We start from the raw sequence: 15,773 nt of genomic DNA on the forward strand, positions 1-15,773 counted from the left end.
AAAACTCAGAGCCAGCTAATGAAATAGGAACTATAGATTTTTATTTTAAATGGAAAAGAGTTTAGGGGAGATTTAATTATCCTTGGTTTATGGACCTGTTAGAGGAATGAAGTAACAGCCGGCAGGTGAGGCCTGGCCTTCAGCTCGCAGCAGTTGTTCCAGGTGTGTGCAGAGCCAGTGAAGTCCTGCCACCCTGGGACAACAGCGGGAAGTGAAGCATGATCGCTCAGAGCAGAAGGGGAAGTCCTGCTTGTCTTGCCAGGTAGCCCTGCTTCCTTAGTGGGACTATCTGTTGAAATTGCAGCAGGGCTGGCCCTGGGGAGATGGGCTTCTAGCCCAAACAGGGTTTGGTGTAAAAGGTCCTCTTATCCTTGAGCCTTGGTGTCGACCTGTCCTCACACCAGTGTATATCGGGAGCCCTGTGCTTACTGGGCTGGCTCCCTCCAGGTGTTGTTTCCCTGGGGCTGTGGGCACTGGGCTCCTGCTGGAGCCTGTGTACCTGCACAGAGCGTGTGAGGTTTGTAAATGAGAGCTGCAGAGCGCTGGGATTTGCTGGGCTTAGCTGTGTGTTGGACACAAGCTATAATGCTGTCACTACAGCCACTCCTACTCTGTGCATCCACTTCACTGTGACGTGAGGCTGGCCGCGGGGCACAGCTGGGGACGTGGTGGCTGGGCAGCCAGTGGCAACTGGTGCAGCACTGGGTTTTGGCAGGGAAGTGTAGAGCTTTTGCGTGCTTCTTGGTTTTCATCTCTGAACTGAGGAACTGGTGCATGGCATTTTCCCACCATCCCTTGGCGAGCTGGAGAGGCATGGTTTGTCACCTGCTCTGTGTAGGTGAATGGTTGGCCAAGGGGTTTGCAGGCATAGCCCCTAGAGTGCCAGTCTGATGCATCCAGAATGTCTGAAGAAACTGCTGGTGCTTTGGAGCCCTCTCAGAGACTCTCTGAAATTGGTATGGCAGGAACTTGGGAGAGCCAGGCCTCGAGTCCTGTGGTCGTGGAGCTACACAAGGGTGTTGCATGACTCCCTGGGACAGGTCAGTTCTGGAAGGGAGCAGCATGATTCTGTGCTGTCAGCTCACAAAGTTGCTAGGTGCTGCCAGCCTGCTAACTGTGCAGCAGAGCCAGCCTGGAGCGTTTATCCTTTCCTTTGCCCTTGCACCTGCAAGTCCTGAGCCTTTCAGGCAGGAGCCATTTCCTGGCAAGCATGAGCAACCCATGGGGACTTGTGACCAGTGCTGGATGTCTGGGTTTTCTGGTGTGGGGTGGTCTGGGAGGGCTCCCAGCTTTACTGTGTGCCTGGTAGAAGAGGTGAGCAGTGTCCCTAGCAAGCAGTGCTTGTAACAGGCCTTGAGAATATTATTTTCCAGCTGCAGCCTGGTCCCAGGAGACCTGGCCTCGCTGGCTGTGGAGCTATAACTGTGGGCTTTCTGTGGCTACCTTGGAAAGCAGGATAAAGGATTTTGGCTGAGCTGTGCAGAGAGAAGACTGGCCTGCAATCTGCTGTTTTAGGATCTGCTTCCTCTCTGCTGAGCCAGTGTCACGGTCACCCAGGGCTCCAGCACCTCTTGCTGTCACCTGTAGGAAGGGAGAGCCCATGCTCTGTCCGGTCCTCTGCCAAGCCTGGCAGTGCTGAACTGCAGTCCTCTCCATCAGGTTGTCTTCTCTCTGCTGTGCTGGTGGGACTCCATGAGTGCATTTCATTTTAAGGCGAGTGTTGTGTCTTAGATGCTTTTCTCTCCATGCCTGTGCTTTGGGAAAGCGGTGAACAATAAAAATCCACCGGCAAGAGCTGTAGCAGAGGTCAGCCAGCTTCTGTGCCCCAGGCTGCTCTGTTGTCACCGCACAGTTGCGCTTCGTGCACAAGGGCTGTCAGCTTGGAAGTCGTGTTTTTGCTCTTAAAACCATCCCCAGGCACTGGCGTGGGGTTCTCTGAGTGGTGTACTGGGGAGGTACTGCAGCAAGCCTCCTTTGCACTTAAAGCAGTGGTCACTGCCTGTTTTGGTGCATCATGTAAGCAGCCTCCTGGCAAATTTTAAACAAAAAAAAGTACTAAAGAGGGTAAATGGTTGCTGAAAATCATGATTTTTTTTTCTGAGCTCCTTTCTGAAAGTGATCATTGCAGGTCATTGGTGTTCCTGCAGGCTTCCTAAAATGCAAGAAAACCACCCAACCCAACTTCCTGACTGTCACTAGTGCTGTCAAGAGATGCTTTGTTTCATTAAATACTAATGAAATTGCTCTTTGCCATCCACCAGTTTCTAGCTCTGCCTGTAACCTTTCACTGGAGCCGTGACACCAGATGCTGCCGCTCTGCCTGGGCCCAGTCACGGAGCAGCTGGGAAGGTTTCTGCAGCCCAGCCCCTTCTACCTTTGGTTGCTTGCTGGGCAGACACTGTTAACACTGTCTGCAGCATGTAGAAAGTGGACTGGACTCCAGGGATGCTTGTGCAGAGGTGGCAGGTGAGCTGGGGACTCCCAGGGATGCTTTGTGGGGATAGGGTGCTGAACCTGTGATCCCTGGGCTGGCTCTGGCTAAGGAGATACTAGCTATGTTTGAGGAAAGATGTCTGCAAAGAGAACTAAAACTTGAAGGGTAGAGGAGTGTGGGGTCCTGAACTGTGGTGGGACTGAAGAGGCTGCCCACATGGCATATTGGGGGTGGATGTGGTGGCACATGCTTTTCTCTCCCCACCCGTGCACAACTAAACTGTGGAACCAGCTGCTGCAGGATGCCAGGTCAGGTAGAGGTGAGCATGGTGCAACATGCTTCTGTCTAGGGGAGAAGATCCTATCCAGGAGGGCAGAGGACACACCCATTGCTTGATGTCACTGAGCTTCAGAGATACCAGAGCTGGACCCAGCTGCTGCACCAGGAGTCTTCTGGTCATGCTGCTGAGGTTGTGCCAGTGTTTCTAGGGCAAAGGAAGGTGGAGATCTCTCTGCAAATTATTTACCCTGTCTTGAGGAAATGAAGACTTTTGCAAGGTTACTGCATTTGTGAGTCTCTTCACTCTGCTTTGAACGTGCTGGATGATGCAAATTGTGGTAGATGTCAGGTGTGGTAGTTGTCTCAACAGTCTTGCTACAGGCTCCAGCTCTCTGGGATGCTGCTAGTTCTCCCTCTGCAGTGCAGCTCAGCCTTGCTATTAGACATCAGAGAATCCACGTGGGAGAAATCGACAGGAAACCGGGTGTTATCAGTTCCGCTGCCTGTGCAGCTACTCGCTCCTCATGTCAGCATCCTCCACGTGTGTGTGGCTGGAGGCGTTTGACGGGAGTGCTGTCAGTCCGGGGGTGTGAGTGGGTGGTGTGTGATCACAGCAGAGGCGTCCTGCCTCCGCTGCCAGCCAGCTCGGCTGCAGCAGGCTGTGCAGTAGGGAGGGAGCTCCCTCCATCTCCCCAGCAGAGGAGCACCTCATCCTGCAGTGGCTGATGATATTGGGCTGTCCCATATCCTCTGGTGCTTGTGTTGGGCCTTGGGTAGAGTGGGGACACTCCTGCTGCACCCTCACTGCAGCCTGGGAGCTTTTGGGTGCTTGGTGGTGGTTTATTTCCACTTGTTTTCTAGGCACTGAGAAGATGAGAGAAGGATCTGGGGACTTTTCCTCTCTTCTTCCTCTGTGGACTTTGGGGAGAGGCCAACGAGAGTGTGGGGGCAAGGTGTTGGCATGCTGTGTTGGGGAAAGGACAGGGCAGCGCATACTGCCGGTGGGAGATGTGCTCACACCACTTGAATCACCCCAGCTAATCCTGTGACAGACCTGACCTATATATGGGGCCGGGGAGGTGGCACGTCTGTGTCAACAGATGGTGTCTTAGAGAGCCTGGGCTTGGGGAGACTTCGGTTGTGATGGCCCTCACAAGGGAGGGGATGGGCTGCCCGTTGGCTGTAGAGCAGCCAGGTTCAGCCTGAGCAGCCCCTGCAGGTAGAGAGCTTTCTAAGACTGCTGCATGGCAGAGGGTGTCCTGCTCACCCAGGGTGTCACAGTGCTTAGTGCCTGGACTTGGGGACCCCTTGTCCTGGCCCAGAAACAGAGACCAGTGCTGCTGCCTGGAACTGTGTCAGACCTGTGTCCAGACCTGGAGAGCATGGTGTTGGTGGCTGTGTGCATGGCAGGCATGGGCTGAGCCACTTCCACATGCTCAAACCCTGCATGCAGCTGGATGTGTGGTGCCTTTCCTCACAAGAGCTGGCTGGGCACAGCCACACAATGTGGCTGGACCTAGCTCTGTCACAGGAACCATACAGCCTGGCTGGGCAGAGAGCACAAGCGGTGCCTTGCCAGTGAGCTGTACTCCATTGATGGCTCATCCCAACGCTGTACTGACAACATTGATAGCTGCTAGCTGTGGGGAAGCTGGTGACGCTGGTGTGGTTGGGGAAGTTTCTACAAAGATATCCACCATCTGTGGTCCCTGCCCAATATCAGACCTTGTCCTGGAAGCATTGGAAAGGTGCGGTGCTACCTCTACTCAAAAATAGTGGCAAGCTCAAAGTGCAGAGTGATGTTTTCCTCCTCTTCCCTCTAGTTCCCAGCTCTTGAAGCTGGGAGGCTGTAGTGGAACAGACCTTGAGGGTCGTTGTTCAGGGCTCAGCTGACAGTTGAGTCCTGCAGCTGGTTCCTGGGGTGCATGGATGTAACACCGTTGTAGATCTGCCCCATAACCTGCTGTGCCAGTTACGTGTTTGGTGTGTTCCTTACCACAAAGACAGAAACAGTTGGCTGTGATGCTGTTGACAGCTGTGGTAGCTTGCCCCAAGATGTGCCATGTCCCAGGGCATCCTTGAGGCTGGTGTGGTTCTTCCTGTGCACTTGGACAGGTGAGAGCTGATGAGGTAGCCTTTGATGAGGGCCTGGAGGGAGCCTGGTACAGTACTGGTACAAGGGAAAATGGAATCTGACTGCTCATCCCAATGGTGAGCCTACTGAATTGTTAAACTGTGGCCACTGATCTGAGGTTTTCTTTAAAAGGGGTGATGCTACAAATTAATTAACTCTCTTTTGGTTGTTAGCACTTTAAAGCCCAGCTGTTGGGGATGGGCTGGTTTATAGGCATTACATCAGGGCTGCCGGCTGGCTTGCTTGCCTACCCGGGCATTTCCAAATGTGTGTAGTAACCTGAGGAAGTTTGTCATGGATGCAGCATCTGGCTTCTACTGGAGCTGCTCTGACTGGTGTGGAGCGGTGCTGCCAATGACACAGGCTCTCGGGGTGCTGGCGGAGCCGGTGGCAGAGTGTGTAGCTCCTGGCGTCAGGCAAGTTGCTCGGCTGACCCGCAGATGTGCAGGAAATGCTCCGGAAAGTTCCTGCTCTTTGTTTAATCCACAGGAGAGAACAGGAAGCTTTTCTGAAGCAAAAGAGGATTTGCTGGTGCCTGGAAATTTGAACTGAGGTGCCCTGGGAGAGCCGTATGTGCCTGGCAGGCTCACGATGGGGGCGAGGGCTCCATATGCTGAGCTGGAGTGGAGCAGTTTCTTTTTCTCCTCCCGTCCCATGCTGTAGGGTGGCAGGAAACTGAGCTCCTGCCTTCACCTTCCCCCTTGCCCGGGCTTTTCTAGCCACCTGCCAGCAGGAGCATGGTGGCATGGTGCAGGCTGGCTGGGAACGCCGGTAACACGGTGCTGCTGCTGAGCCCATGGGCCACATGGCTCACGGTGCTGCTGTCCTCGCAGCCTGCTGGCTCACGGAGCTGCAGGCACGATGGGATGGTGCCTGGTGGGCTAGGAGCGGTGGTAGGCTGGCAGAGACGCGGGTAAGGTGTCATCTCGGCCTGGCCCCGCGGAGCCGTGAATGCTCGACCCAGCGGGATGAGCCGGCGTGGCCGGAACCGGGGCCTGGCCTCTGGAAGGCGGCAAGCGAGACCGTGCCTGATGCTCTCTGCCGCGGTGGCTGTAGGGAGGGTCTCGGCGGGCCGGGCCGCCCCCAGGCACGGTTGCTAGGGGCCCCTCTCCGTGGACACCGTTGCTAGGACATCGCCCCCGGGGGGGCCCGCGCTGCCCCGCGTGGCGGCCGTCCCCGCGCCGCCAAGATGGCTGCGGAGCGTGACACGCCTGGTCACGTGGGGCGCGCCGCGCTGCCCCCTCCCGCCCCCCGCCGCCAGCCGCGCGCCCCCGGGGCCTCCCGAGTGTTGTGACTCGGTTCGGTGCGTCCCACCGCCGCCGCTGCTTCTTAAAGGGGCAGGCAGCGCCCCGCTCCCCACTGGCCTGCCGGTGGCTGTCCCGGCACGCCGCGGCGCTCCCGCCGACCCGCGCCGCACGAAACAAAGAGGCACCGGAAACAGCGGCGGCGGGGAGGGGGCCTGCCCGGCGGGGGGCGGGAGGCGGGAGGGAGGGAGGGGAGGGCCGGTGGCGGGCGGGGGGGCAGGCCCGGGCCCGGCGTCGGCGAACAAAGAGCGGCGGGAGGGGGCGGGGGCGCCGCAGCGGCACCGGAGCGGCGGCCCAGGCCATCGGTGCAGGTAAGTGCGGGCTGTGTGGTGGGGCGAGGGGAGGGCGTGAGCGAGGCGGGGGCCGCCCCCCGGACCCCCGGCGACACCTGCTCTGGGCAGCGGCGGCGGAGGCAGCGGGGCCTCGCGGCCGCCTTTGTTATTGCTTTTGTTTGGCGCCGAGCACATGGCCCCGGAGCGGCCGCTCTTAAAGCCACAGCTCCGCGCCCGACCCGCCACCTGCGGGACTCTGCTGCTGCGGCGGACGGCGCGGGCTGCTGGCCGGGCGGTGAATCCGCGGAAGGGGGCTGCAGGCTGGGGTTCCCCTTCGAGGTGCTGCACCTATCGGAGTGCTCCGGGATGTTGCCGCTTGCCTCAGCGTGTGCCGCCGGACCGGAGGCCCCGGAGAGCTGGGCTGGGTTTGGGATCGGACCGCCGAAGGGACTGTGGCCGGGCCAGCGGTGATCCCGTTCTCGAGAGGAGTTGGCCACGGCAGCGTGGAAACAGCAGGGAATGGGCTGCGGAGGAGCCCGGAGTGCTAGGACGAGGCCGGGGAAGGGTGGCAGGACCTCCGGGGAGGCAATAGCGGGGCGGGCGTCTCCCCGGCAGCCCCGGAGCTCAGTTCTGCTTGAGCAGATGGCACCGGGCGTGAGCGCTGGCGCGCTGCTAACTTTGTTCTCGGTGGGGCCTGGGAGCCGCCTCGGCCCCCGCCCCAACGAGGGGCTGCCGAGCCCCCTTCCCTCTGGGGCTGCTGTGGCCTCCACGGGATCATGGTGACCCAGCCCGGCGTTCCTGCTGGCTACCAGCCATGGGTGCAAGGGAAGGAGCCAGGTGTGCCTGCCGGGGACAGGAGGGTGGGTGCCTTGGAGGGGTGTGCCAGCCTCGTGGCCCTCAGCCACCACTGTCTTGGCGAGCAGAGGACATCGTGTGTGTTCAAGGATGGGAGACTTTGTCCTCGGGCTGCTGTCCTGTCGTGCTGGGAGCCCTGGGGGTCCCAGGAACCGGCAAGCCCCTGTATGCTTTCAGTGTCCCTCCACGGAGGCGCTTCCCGTCCCCAAGGCCATCACTGCGGTGTCTGGTCCCGGTGGTGCTAGCCGGGTCACGCAGGGCCTTAGCACCACGTGTGTTCCGAGAGTGAAGATGCGGAACTAGGAGCAGCAACACCTTGGAGAGCTTCTGGAGTTAAACCTGGGCTGCTGCTGCACCCAAACCCAGCGGGCAGAATAGGAAGGCGAACTCTTGTCCTTGAGCAGTCTCTTCTCCAGCAGCAGAGGCAGACAGGCTTAGCCCGTGGCTTTCGGATTTTTTTTTATTTTCTCCTGAAACAGAGAATTTTGTTTTCACCTTCTGACATGGAATGGTAGTTGTGGGTGAGATTAAGAGGAGACTCGCATGTGGCACAGGGCTTGCTCTGGTCACTTATGACTGTGGTTTGTGATACCTGTCACACAGGTATGACATCACATCTCCTCCCGCTGGGGTGAGACACCCCCTGAGCTTTCTTCCTGGGGCTGAGCAGCACTTCCTGGCCTCAGAATGCCTCTGTCATGGGCACTAAGGATGTAGGGGTAGGGTTGTAGAAGCAGCTGTTTTGGGCAGGCACAGCACCAGCCTGTTAAGTTGGATTTAGGGGCACATGGGATGGAGTGCCAAGGTTGTGGCTGTGGAGGTTGAGGGAGGCTGGCAGAGGGGCCAGTGGGAGGGTGTCTAGGGGAGGCCTTTCTAACAGAGGCTAGACACCAGAAGGCTCTGCTGCCATCCATGGTGACCTGGACAAGCTGAAGAGCTGGGCAGAGAGTAACGGTTATGAAGCTCAACAAGGACAAGTGTAGGGTACTGTACCTATGGAGGAGTAACCCCATGCTTCAGTACAAGGTGGGGGCTGACCTGCTGCAGAGCAGCTCTGTGGGCAAAGTCTGGTAGTCCTAGTGGACAATGGCATGACCAGGAGCCAGCAGTGTGCCCTTGTGGCCAAAAAGGGCACAAGAATGTGTCCTGGGATGCATCTAGAACAGGCAAGCAGGTCGAGGAAGGTTCTGCTCCCCCTCAGTTCTGCCCTGGTGAGGGCTTATCTGGAGTATGGTGCCCAATTCTGGGCTCCCGAGTCGAAAAAAGACAGGGAACTGCTTGAGAGGGTACAGCAGAGGGCAACAAGATGACTAGGGGCCTAGAACATCTGTCCTGTGAAGAAAGGCTGAGGGGCTTGGGTGGTTTTAGCCTAGAGAGGGGAAGACAGAGGGGGAATCTTGTCAGTGCTTATAAATACATAAAGGGTGGGTGTCAGGAGGGTGAAGCCAGTCTTTTTTCAGCAGTGCCCAGTGACAGGACAAGGGGTAATGTGCACAAACTTGAACATAGGAATTTTCACCCAGATGTGAGGAAGGGCTTTATGTTGAGGGTGGTAGAGCACTGGAAAAGGCTGTCCAGAGAGGTGGTTTAGTTTTCTTCTCTGAAGTCATTCAAAGCCCACCTGGATGTCAGACTCATTGCCACAGCCATCCTGTGCAACCTGCTCTGGCAGGGGGGTTGGACTAGATGATCTCCAGAGGTCACTTTCAGCCCTGGTCAGTCTATGGTTCTGTGACTCTTGACATACATGGAGCCAGGGAAATGTTCTGTTGGGGTCAGGAGACCAGAGCCTGGGGAAGTGCAGACCCACATGCAGATATCTCCTCTTCAGGGCCAAGTTTTGCTGGGGCTGGGGGCCCAACTACGTGGTGGAAAGCGAAGCTGTGGCATAGGGACACCAGCCAGGCTGGATGTAGGAGAGGCAGTGGGACTGTGTTGCCATTGATCCTGTGTCTGTGATTAGAAAGCCCCTGGGCTGTAATTCAGGTTCCCATTGTTTGGTGAGTAGCCTGGGATGATGTTGCCACCACAGAATCCTTCACCACTTTTATCTGACAAAAGCGAGTGCTTCTCTCTCATTCTGTGTCTATGTCTTGCAATGCAGTGGGGGAACAGCCTTTTCCTAGCCCAGCTCCTGTGCCCAGGGCTGCATCTAGTCCAAGGAGGTGGAGTGAGTGCAGGTCTAGGTCCTGGATCAGCAGGCTGAGCTGTTTGAGGACAGTGGCAGTGGTGCTGGGACAGTTTGTAGTCACCGGGGCAAGTGGCAGGACTGGTCATGGGAAGGGCAGTTTAGCTTTCACTGTGGAGGGGTCATGGCCAGAAGCCAGGCAGGCTGCAGACTTCCCCTTCCCAGCACGACCATGGGTGCAGCAGCTGCCATGCTCTTGCTCGGCACCTCTCTTCTTTTCCCTCTCCTGAAGCAGGCGGTGGGGAATGGGCTGGGCTGGTGCTGCCTAGGCGTGGGGCTCAGGGAGAATCTGGGACTCTGCAGCCCTGTGCAGCTGCAGAGATTGGGGTGCCATGACCTGCTGTCCTCGCAGGATCCAAGGTGCTGGTGTCTTGCCCTGCCTGGAGCCTGAGGTACCCAGTGCCCATCTGCTTCCTGACATCACCAATGCGACCATGGGAACTGGCAGTGAATAGGCGGCCACCCTCTGCCCCTTTTAACCAGCGCCGTTTCTCAGGGGGACCCTGCAGCAGCCCCGACCACCTCCGGCGAAGGTACAGGGTGCAGGGTGATGTGGAGCCCTGTCACTCATGGCATGTGGGGACACAAGGCTGGTTTTGTGATCCTGCTGGGTGAAGCCACTGGCTCCTGAGGGGCTTGGGCAGAGATCATAGCAGGGAAGCATGTCCACCTGGCCCAGCCTGTGGGTTCCTGGGGAGCAGGGTTCCCTTTTGTGCTGAGGACACAGCTGGGGGGACACATTCAGGGTGAACAGAGGAGCTGATGCTGGAGCTCCCCAGCCAGACCTAAAGCTTGTCTTGGCACGGTGTCCTGAGCATCTCACCCTGGGATGTGGGCTGGCACTGACCTCTCTGTGGCCACCCTACATGGCTGTGCTGCCCCTAGCCCCAGGGTCACTCCTGCTCTTTTTTCTCCTGCGGTTGCCCCGCAGCCCCCCTGCCAGGCGTCACTGGGGACGACGCGACCGACCTCTGGCAACCCTGCTGGGCCAGGATGAGCCCCAGTTGCACCCTGCCTTCCCCCAGCAGCCGCACATCTCTGTAGATGAGCCCCGTGCCTACGCTCTCCCCAGCACACCGCCACGAATGCTTCACCCGGCTGCTCACCCGCCCCACCAGAACCCATTCATGGTGGATCTGCATGACCAGGTAGGTGCTGCAGCCCCCAGCACCCATCCTAAGGGTGGCTCTCTGGTGGCCCTGGGCTGTTTCCTGATGGTCTTAAGACATGTCCCTCAGTCCCCTCTGGCCAGTTGCTTGCTGCTGGGGGCACTCAACCCAGAGGCTGCCAGTGCTCTTCTCCAAGCACTTAAACCCTTGGGTCCTCTTGACATATTGGATGTGTTCAGGGTGTTCCTAGTTCCCAGGGGCTGGAGAGAATCCCTTCATAAGGCTGTTCATGTCACAACTGTCATCACTGCCTATGACAGCAGCACTGGGTTGGAGGCTGTGCTAGCCTATCTGCAGGGAGCAAAGAGGGGTCTACAACCCACTTCACCCCCAGCCTTCACTCAGCCTCCCTCCTTTGGCTGTACTTGTGAAATGGAGGTGCTGGGTGGTTGTGTCCCGGTACCAGTGCTCACCACCCTTCTGTCACCCTGTCAGGATACAGCTAGGGCAGTATCCTGACTATGCTTTTGGCGTCTTCTCCTCAGGTGCACCAGGGACCTGTCCCTCTCTCCTACACGGTTACCACTGTCACGACGCAAGGCTTCCCCATCCACGCTGGCCAGCACATCCCTGGGTGCAGCACCCAGCAGCTCCCAGCATGCTCAGTGATGTTCAGTGGACAGCACTACCCGCTCTGCTGCCTCCCGCCCCCGGTGAGTCATGATGGGGGACACCCGCAGTGCATGCCTGGTGACAACCTGGGCCGTGGGTACCTGGGTCATGTGGGTACCCAAGCCCACTGGAGTGCAGTTTTTTGGGGTCATGGGTTTTGGAGGTGAGTGGGACATGGGTATAGTCATGACTACAGTAGATGTTGAACCCTCATTTTTCTCTCTCTACCTCACAGCTGATCCAGGCATGCGCCATGCAACAGCTTCCCGTCTCCTACCAGACATTCCCCCCCATCATCTCCAGCGACCATTACATCTTGCATCCACCTCCACCGCCAGTGCCCCCCCACCAGCCTCCCCACATGGCTCCTCTGGGGCAGTTTGTACCTCTCCAAGCCCAGCACCCACGCATGGTAAGTTGGGGTTGGGATACAGGCTGGGGGTATGATGTGCTCCATTGTCTCAACAAAAACCACCCCGGGGTCTTGTCCTGCAGCTCCCATGGATCTGAGCTGGGGGTGGTGATTGGAATGCCTGGGGAGTCTGTTCTGCTGGTATTGGGGATAAAGGTAGTGTAATTTGGGATGTCCCTCCCAGCCTAACTGTTTCCTCTCAGCCTCTGCAGAGGATAGATAATGACGTGGACCTGCGAGGGGAGCAGCACCCCATTGCGGGCTTCACGTACCCCCCATCCCACCACGCTCCCACACTGTCTCCCTCTGTGCCGCTGCATTACCTCTCCCACGACCCGCTGCACCAAGAACTGCCATTTGGCGTGGTGAGTCCCTATCTCGTGGTTGTGGAGGGTTGGGAGGATGCCATGGGGCTGGCATGGGTCTGAGTGCCCCGTCTCTCCCCACAGCCATACCCCCACATGATGCCCCGGCGGCTGAACACCCAGCGGTACCGGTTGCAGCAGGCGCTGCCCCCTCCACCTCCCCCTCCACCGCCCCCCCCATACTACCCGAGCTTTCTGCCCTATTTCCTGTGAGTACCAGGGGTATACGGTGGGGCATGTGGGGCAAGGGTGGCACATCAGATGGGGGTACAGTGGTGTGACACTGACACAGGTGGCTCTACCTCCCTTGAGATGTCAGGGTGGAGGTTGAGGTTTGTGGCTACATGCTGACCATTCCATCCTCACCCCTCAGCTCAATGCTTCCTGTGTCACCGACGGCTGTGGGACCCACAATCAGCCTAGACCTGGATGTGGATGATGTGGAGATGGAAAATTATGAGGTCAGCACTGCTTCTCTATGTGGTGGCTTGATGGGGGAGATGTGTGGGGTTTAAAGCGGGCTCCACCAGGGTAGGAAGAACCTGGAGGGGTGCTGAGTCTGTGCCTAAGCCAGGCTGAAACAGCGTCTGTGTCTCTAGGCATTGCTGAACCTGGCTGAGAGGCTGGGGGAGGCCAAGCCGCGGGGACTCACCAAAGCAGATATTGAGCACCTCCCGTCTTACCGCTTCAATCCTGAGAGCCACCAATCTGAGCAGACTCTGTGAGTAAACCAGAGGCACAGACGCAGGTGGGGGTCTAGGGACCGGCTGCACAGCGTGGCCATACTGACAACTGCTTCTCTCAGGTGTGTCGTGTGCTTCAGCGACTTCGAGGCCCGGCAGCTTCTTCGCGTCCTGCCCTGCAACCACGAGTTCCACGCCAAGTGTGTCGACAAATGGTTAAAGGTGTGTGCCTCTGCCTGCTGTGGGGGGTGGGGCAGCCTCTCGGGCTGTTGTAGGCACACAGGGCTATCCAACACAGGATGAACAGGGACCAAGTAGTTTACCAGGCCGGATTTAGCATTGCCAGAATGTGGCACACTGTGGGGTACTCCCAGCTCTTGGCGGTGGGGTAGGGGTGGCCCTGGGTGCAGCTGGTGCCGTAGTCTGCCTGCTCACTTGCACGTCTGTCCTTGCCTACAGGCGAACCGCACATGCCCCATCTGCCGGGCGGACGCGTCGGAGGTGCAGCGGGAGGCGGACTGAGGCTGGTGGGTGCTGTGCCGCGCAATTCGCTAGAGGACGAGGACGCTGGGCCGGGGCGGGGGCCACTGCCCGCTGCTAGGGCCTGACCCTGTGCTTACCCCCCTCCCCAAAGCCTCTCCTCGGATGTGGTGAGCATTGAGCAGTCCGGGCTTCTGGCCAGCCCTCTTCCTCCCCGCCGGGGCACGGACCCGGCCGGACGCCTGCCCGCTGCCCTCCAGGGGCCCTGAATCGTGTTGTGCTGGAGGCGGGAGGTGCATGGCCGCGCCCCTCCACGCTCCAAAGACGCTGTTGTTGCTCCATCACTTTCCAGGTCTTTGTACTCTGCTAGGGAATTAGTGGTTCTTCCTTATGTCACTTTTTTTCCCCATGGTAGGGTTTTTCCCCTCATTTCCTTTCCTTTTCTGTTGAGTTTTTGGTTCTGTGGCCGTTTGACCCAGTGGCGCGCAGGCAGCTCCTTCCCTCCGCGTTGCTCACGGAGGACACAGGGAGGAGTGAGGAGTGGCCAGCGTGGGTTTGATGCTGGCAGCACCCTGAGCCGGGGTGCTGGGACGGCCTCAGGGGCAGCTGAAGGATGTGGCCGATGGAGTGCGGCCGAGGTAGAACATCAGCAACCCTGTGGTGTGGCTGGGGCAGGAATGCCTCTCCTCGCTACTGTGTACGGTCTGGCGTAGTCTTTCCCGCCTCGGCTGCTCTGGGGCCCCTCCCTCCACAGGGTTATGGCTCCTTCGGGTCTTTGCCTGATGGGAGGATGGTGCTGTCACGGCCCCGGCCCCTCTTTGGTTTCGTTCCCTGTGCCCGGCCAGCATAGCTCCGGGGGCGGGGCCATGTGCAGCATGAGGCAGCCGGGCCTCTGGGAGGGACCCCAGCCCCGTCCCCACGGCCAGGGGCTTGCAGTGGCTCAGGTGTGCCGCCTTGCCCCCGGTTTACGTTGTTTGTCTGTACATTAAAACAGCTCCACGCCCCTGTCCTGCTGGCCGGACGGTGCGGCACGGTGCCCAGCCAGGGGTCAGTGAGGGGCCGGCTGGGCTGCGGCTGGTGCCCCGGCCCCCGGCGCAGGGGATTTTTATCCATAATCTGGTGGTGTATTTTCAGTGCTACCCCTGGCCCTGTCCTGGCTGGTGCGGGAGGAGCTTTGAAGAGCTTCCCTCCCCCCCGCTGCCATATCCCCGCCCCTGCCCGTGCGGGGCCAGGGGGGTGTGATGAGGGAGAAGCCGCCGCAGTGCCCCGCCATGCCGCCCGGCTCCAGCACTCCCGCGTGGCCGTTGTTTTGCATGATTAATTACCGAGGAGGGTGATGGGGGGGGGGGGGGCGACGGCGGGGGTTGGGGGGCACGGCCGCCCTCCCCTCGCGGCATGCGTGTTGCCGATGCCTGGGAGCCTCCGTGAGCGGACGCCAGCCCTATGTAAATGTTCACAAATATGCATGCATGTCTGACCAGCTTGGAACGTGGTCTTGGCTACGTCTAGCCGGCTGTGGGGTGAGGGGGGTGGGGAGAGGGGTTTTTGTGCTCAGCTGATACTGCCATGCACTGTACTGCACATGTCCGCAACGCCACAGCAGGACCGTGAGACTTTCAGGGCCGTTCCCGCGGGCTTTGCGCCCCTCCGGGCGGGAGGCGGCGGTATTGGAGGGGGAGGGGAGGTGCGCCCGCGGCGGCGGCGTGTGCAAGGGGACGGGGTGGGAAGGGGTCCGCTCCCCGCGGGGCGGGGGGCAGGCGGCGGGGCTGGCCCCCGGCGGCAGCGGCCGTGACCGCTGGGGCTGGGCGTGAGGCACGGGGCCGCACCCGCCAGGTGGGTGGGCGGGCCGGTGCTGCCCGCGCTGCCACGCCATAGGGCCGGAGGGGCGGTGCCAGTCACCGAGCTGCCGCGCTAGGCCCGCTCCCTATTGGCAGATGGCCGTGCATCTCCGCCAGTGGGCGGGCCTCAGGCAGCACGCCGGTGGGCCGGCATCGATTCCGCCCAGCCAGTCAGGCGCGGGGGGCAGCCGGCAGTGCTGCTCCATTGGCCGGGTCCCCCTTGCCTCTCTTTCCTCGCCTTTCCGGTGGCCGTCGAGGCTGGAGCTCCGCGCTCCGTGTCCCCGGCCCCGCCGCGGTGCGGGCACTGGCACCGCTGGGCTCGGTGTCCCCTGGGCAGGACCCTGGCCCCCCTCCCCGTCCCTCGCTCAGTGACAGATAACCAAAGGAGTCCCCGTGCCGCGCGGCGGCCTCGCGCCCCCGGAGACGCCCCCTTCTCCCCCACGTCCCCTCCGTTCCCCCCGCGGTGCCCAGGGAGCCAGGAAAGCCTTACGGTCCTTTGACGGCGACTCGAAAGCTCACAGCTCGTGTGCTGCAGAATTTATTCCAATGAGCAGCTAAAAGTATCATTAAAAAAAAAAAAAAACCACAAAAAAAATTACTAAAAACCAATTATCTAGGGTGTTTGTGATTGCTGACTGCGCTGTAGATACCACTGTTTACCAATGATTTCCTGTGGTGGGATAGTGGACTGTTTACTGTTCTATTATACCAGTCCCCGGGCCCTCCGGTGGGACCCCCCCGTGGCTCC

The 15,773-nt window shown here is 59.5% G+C and overlaps 1 protein-coding gene across 6 annotated transcripts in view; it reads left to right on the top strand.

Annotated features, from left to right (window-relative positions):
• The window catches only part of RNF44 (ring finger protein 44), a 17,651-nt gene extending 2,987 nt beyond the window's left edge, over positions 1-14,664 (top strand). For 2 of the 6 annotated variants that reach the window (XM_064161908.1, XM_064161906.1), the window contains exons 2-11: positions 9,819-9,999; positions 10,398-10,614; positions 11,121-11,288; positions 11,483-11,659; positions 11,863-12,024; positions 12,109-12,233; positions 12,398-12,485; positions 12,624-12,745; positions 12,830-12,929; positions 13,167-14,664. In XM_064161908.1, coding sequence (XP_064017978.1) covers positions 9,893-9,999; positions 10,398-10,614; positions 11,121-11,288; positions 11,483-11,659; positions 11,863-12,024; positions 12,109-12,233; positions 12,398-12,485; positions 12,624-12,745; positions 12,830-12,929; positions 13,167-13,229 — 1,329 coding nt within the window. In that variant the 5' untranslated portion in view covers positions 9,819-9,892 and the 3' untranslated portion in view covers positions 13,230-14,664. Of the gene's footprint in view, positions 1-2,261; positions 2,467-6,363; positions 6,463-9,818; positions 10,000-10,397; positions 10,615-11,120; positions 11,289-11,482; positions 11,660-11,862; positions 12,025-12,108; positions 12,234-12,397; positions 12,486-12,623; positions 12,746-12,829; positions 12,930-13,166 lie in introns of those variants that run through there. The other 4 variants (XM_064161907.1, XM_064161909.1, XM_064161911.1 and 1 more) reach the window with 4 other exon arrangements.
• The last annotated feature ends 1,109 nt before the right edge of the window (positions 14,665-15,773 follow it).

Source organism: Pogoniulus pusillus, chromosome 22 (assembly GCF_015220805.1).
Source record: "Pogoniulus pusillus isolate bPogPus1 chromosome 22, bPogPus1.pri, whole genome shotgun sequence".
NCBI lineage: Eukaryota > Metazoa > Chordata > Aves > Piciformes > Lybiidae > Pogoniulus > Pogoniulus pusillus.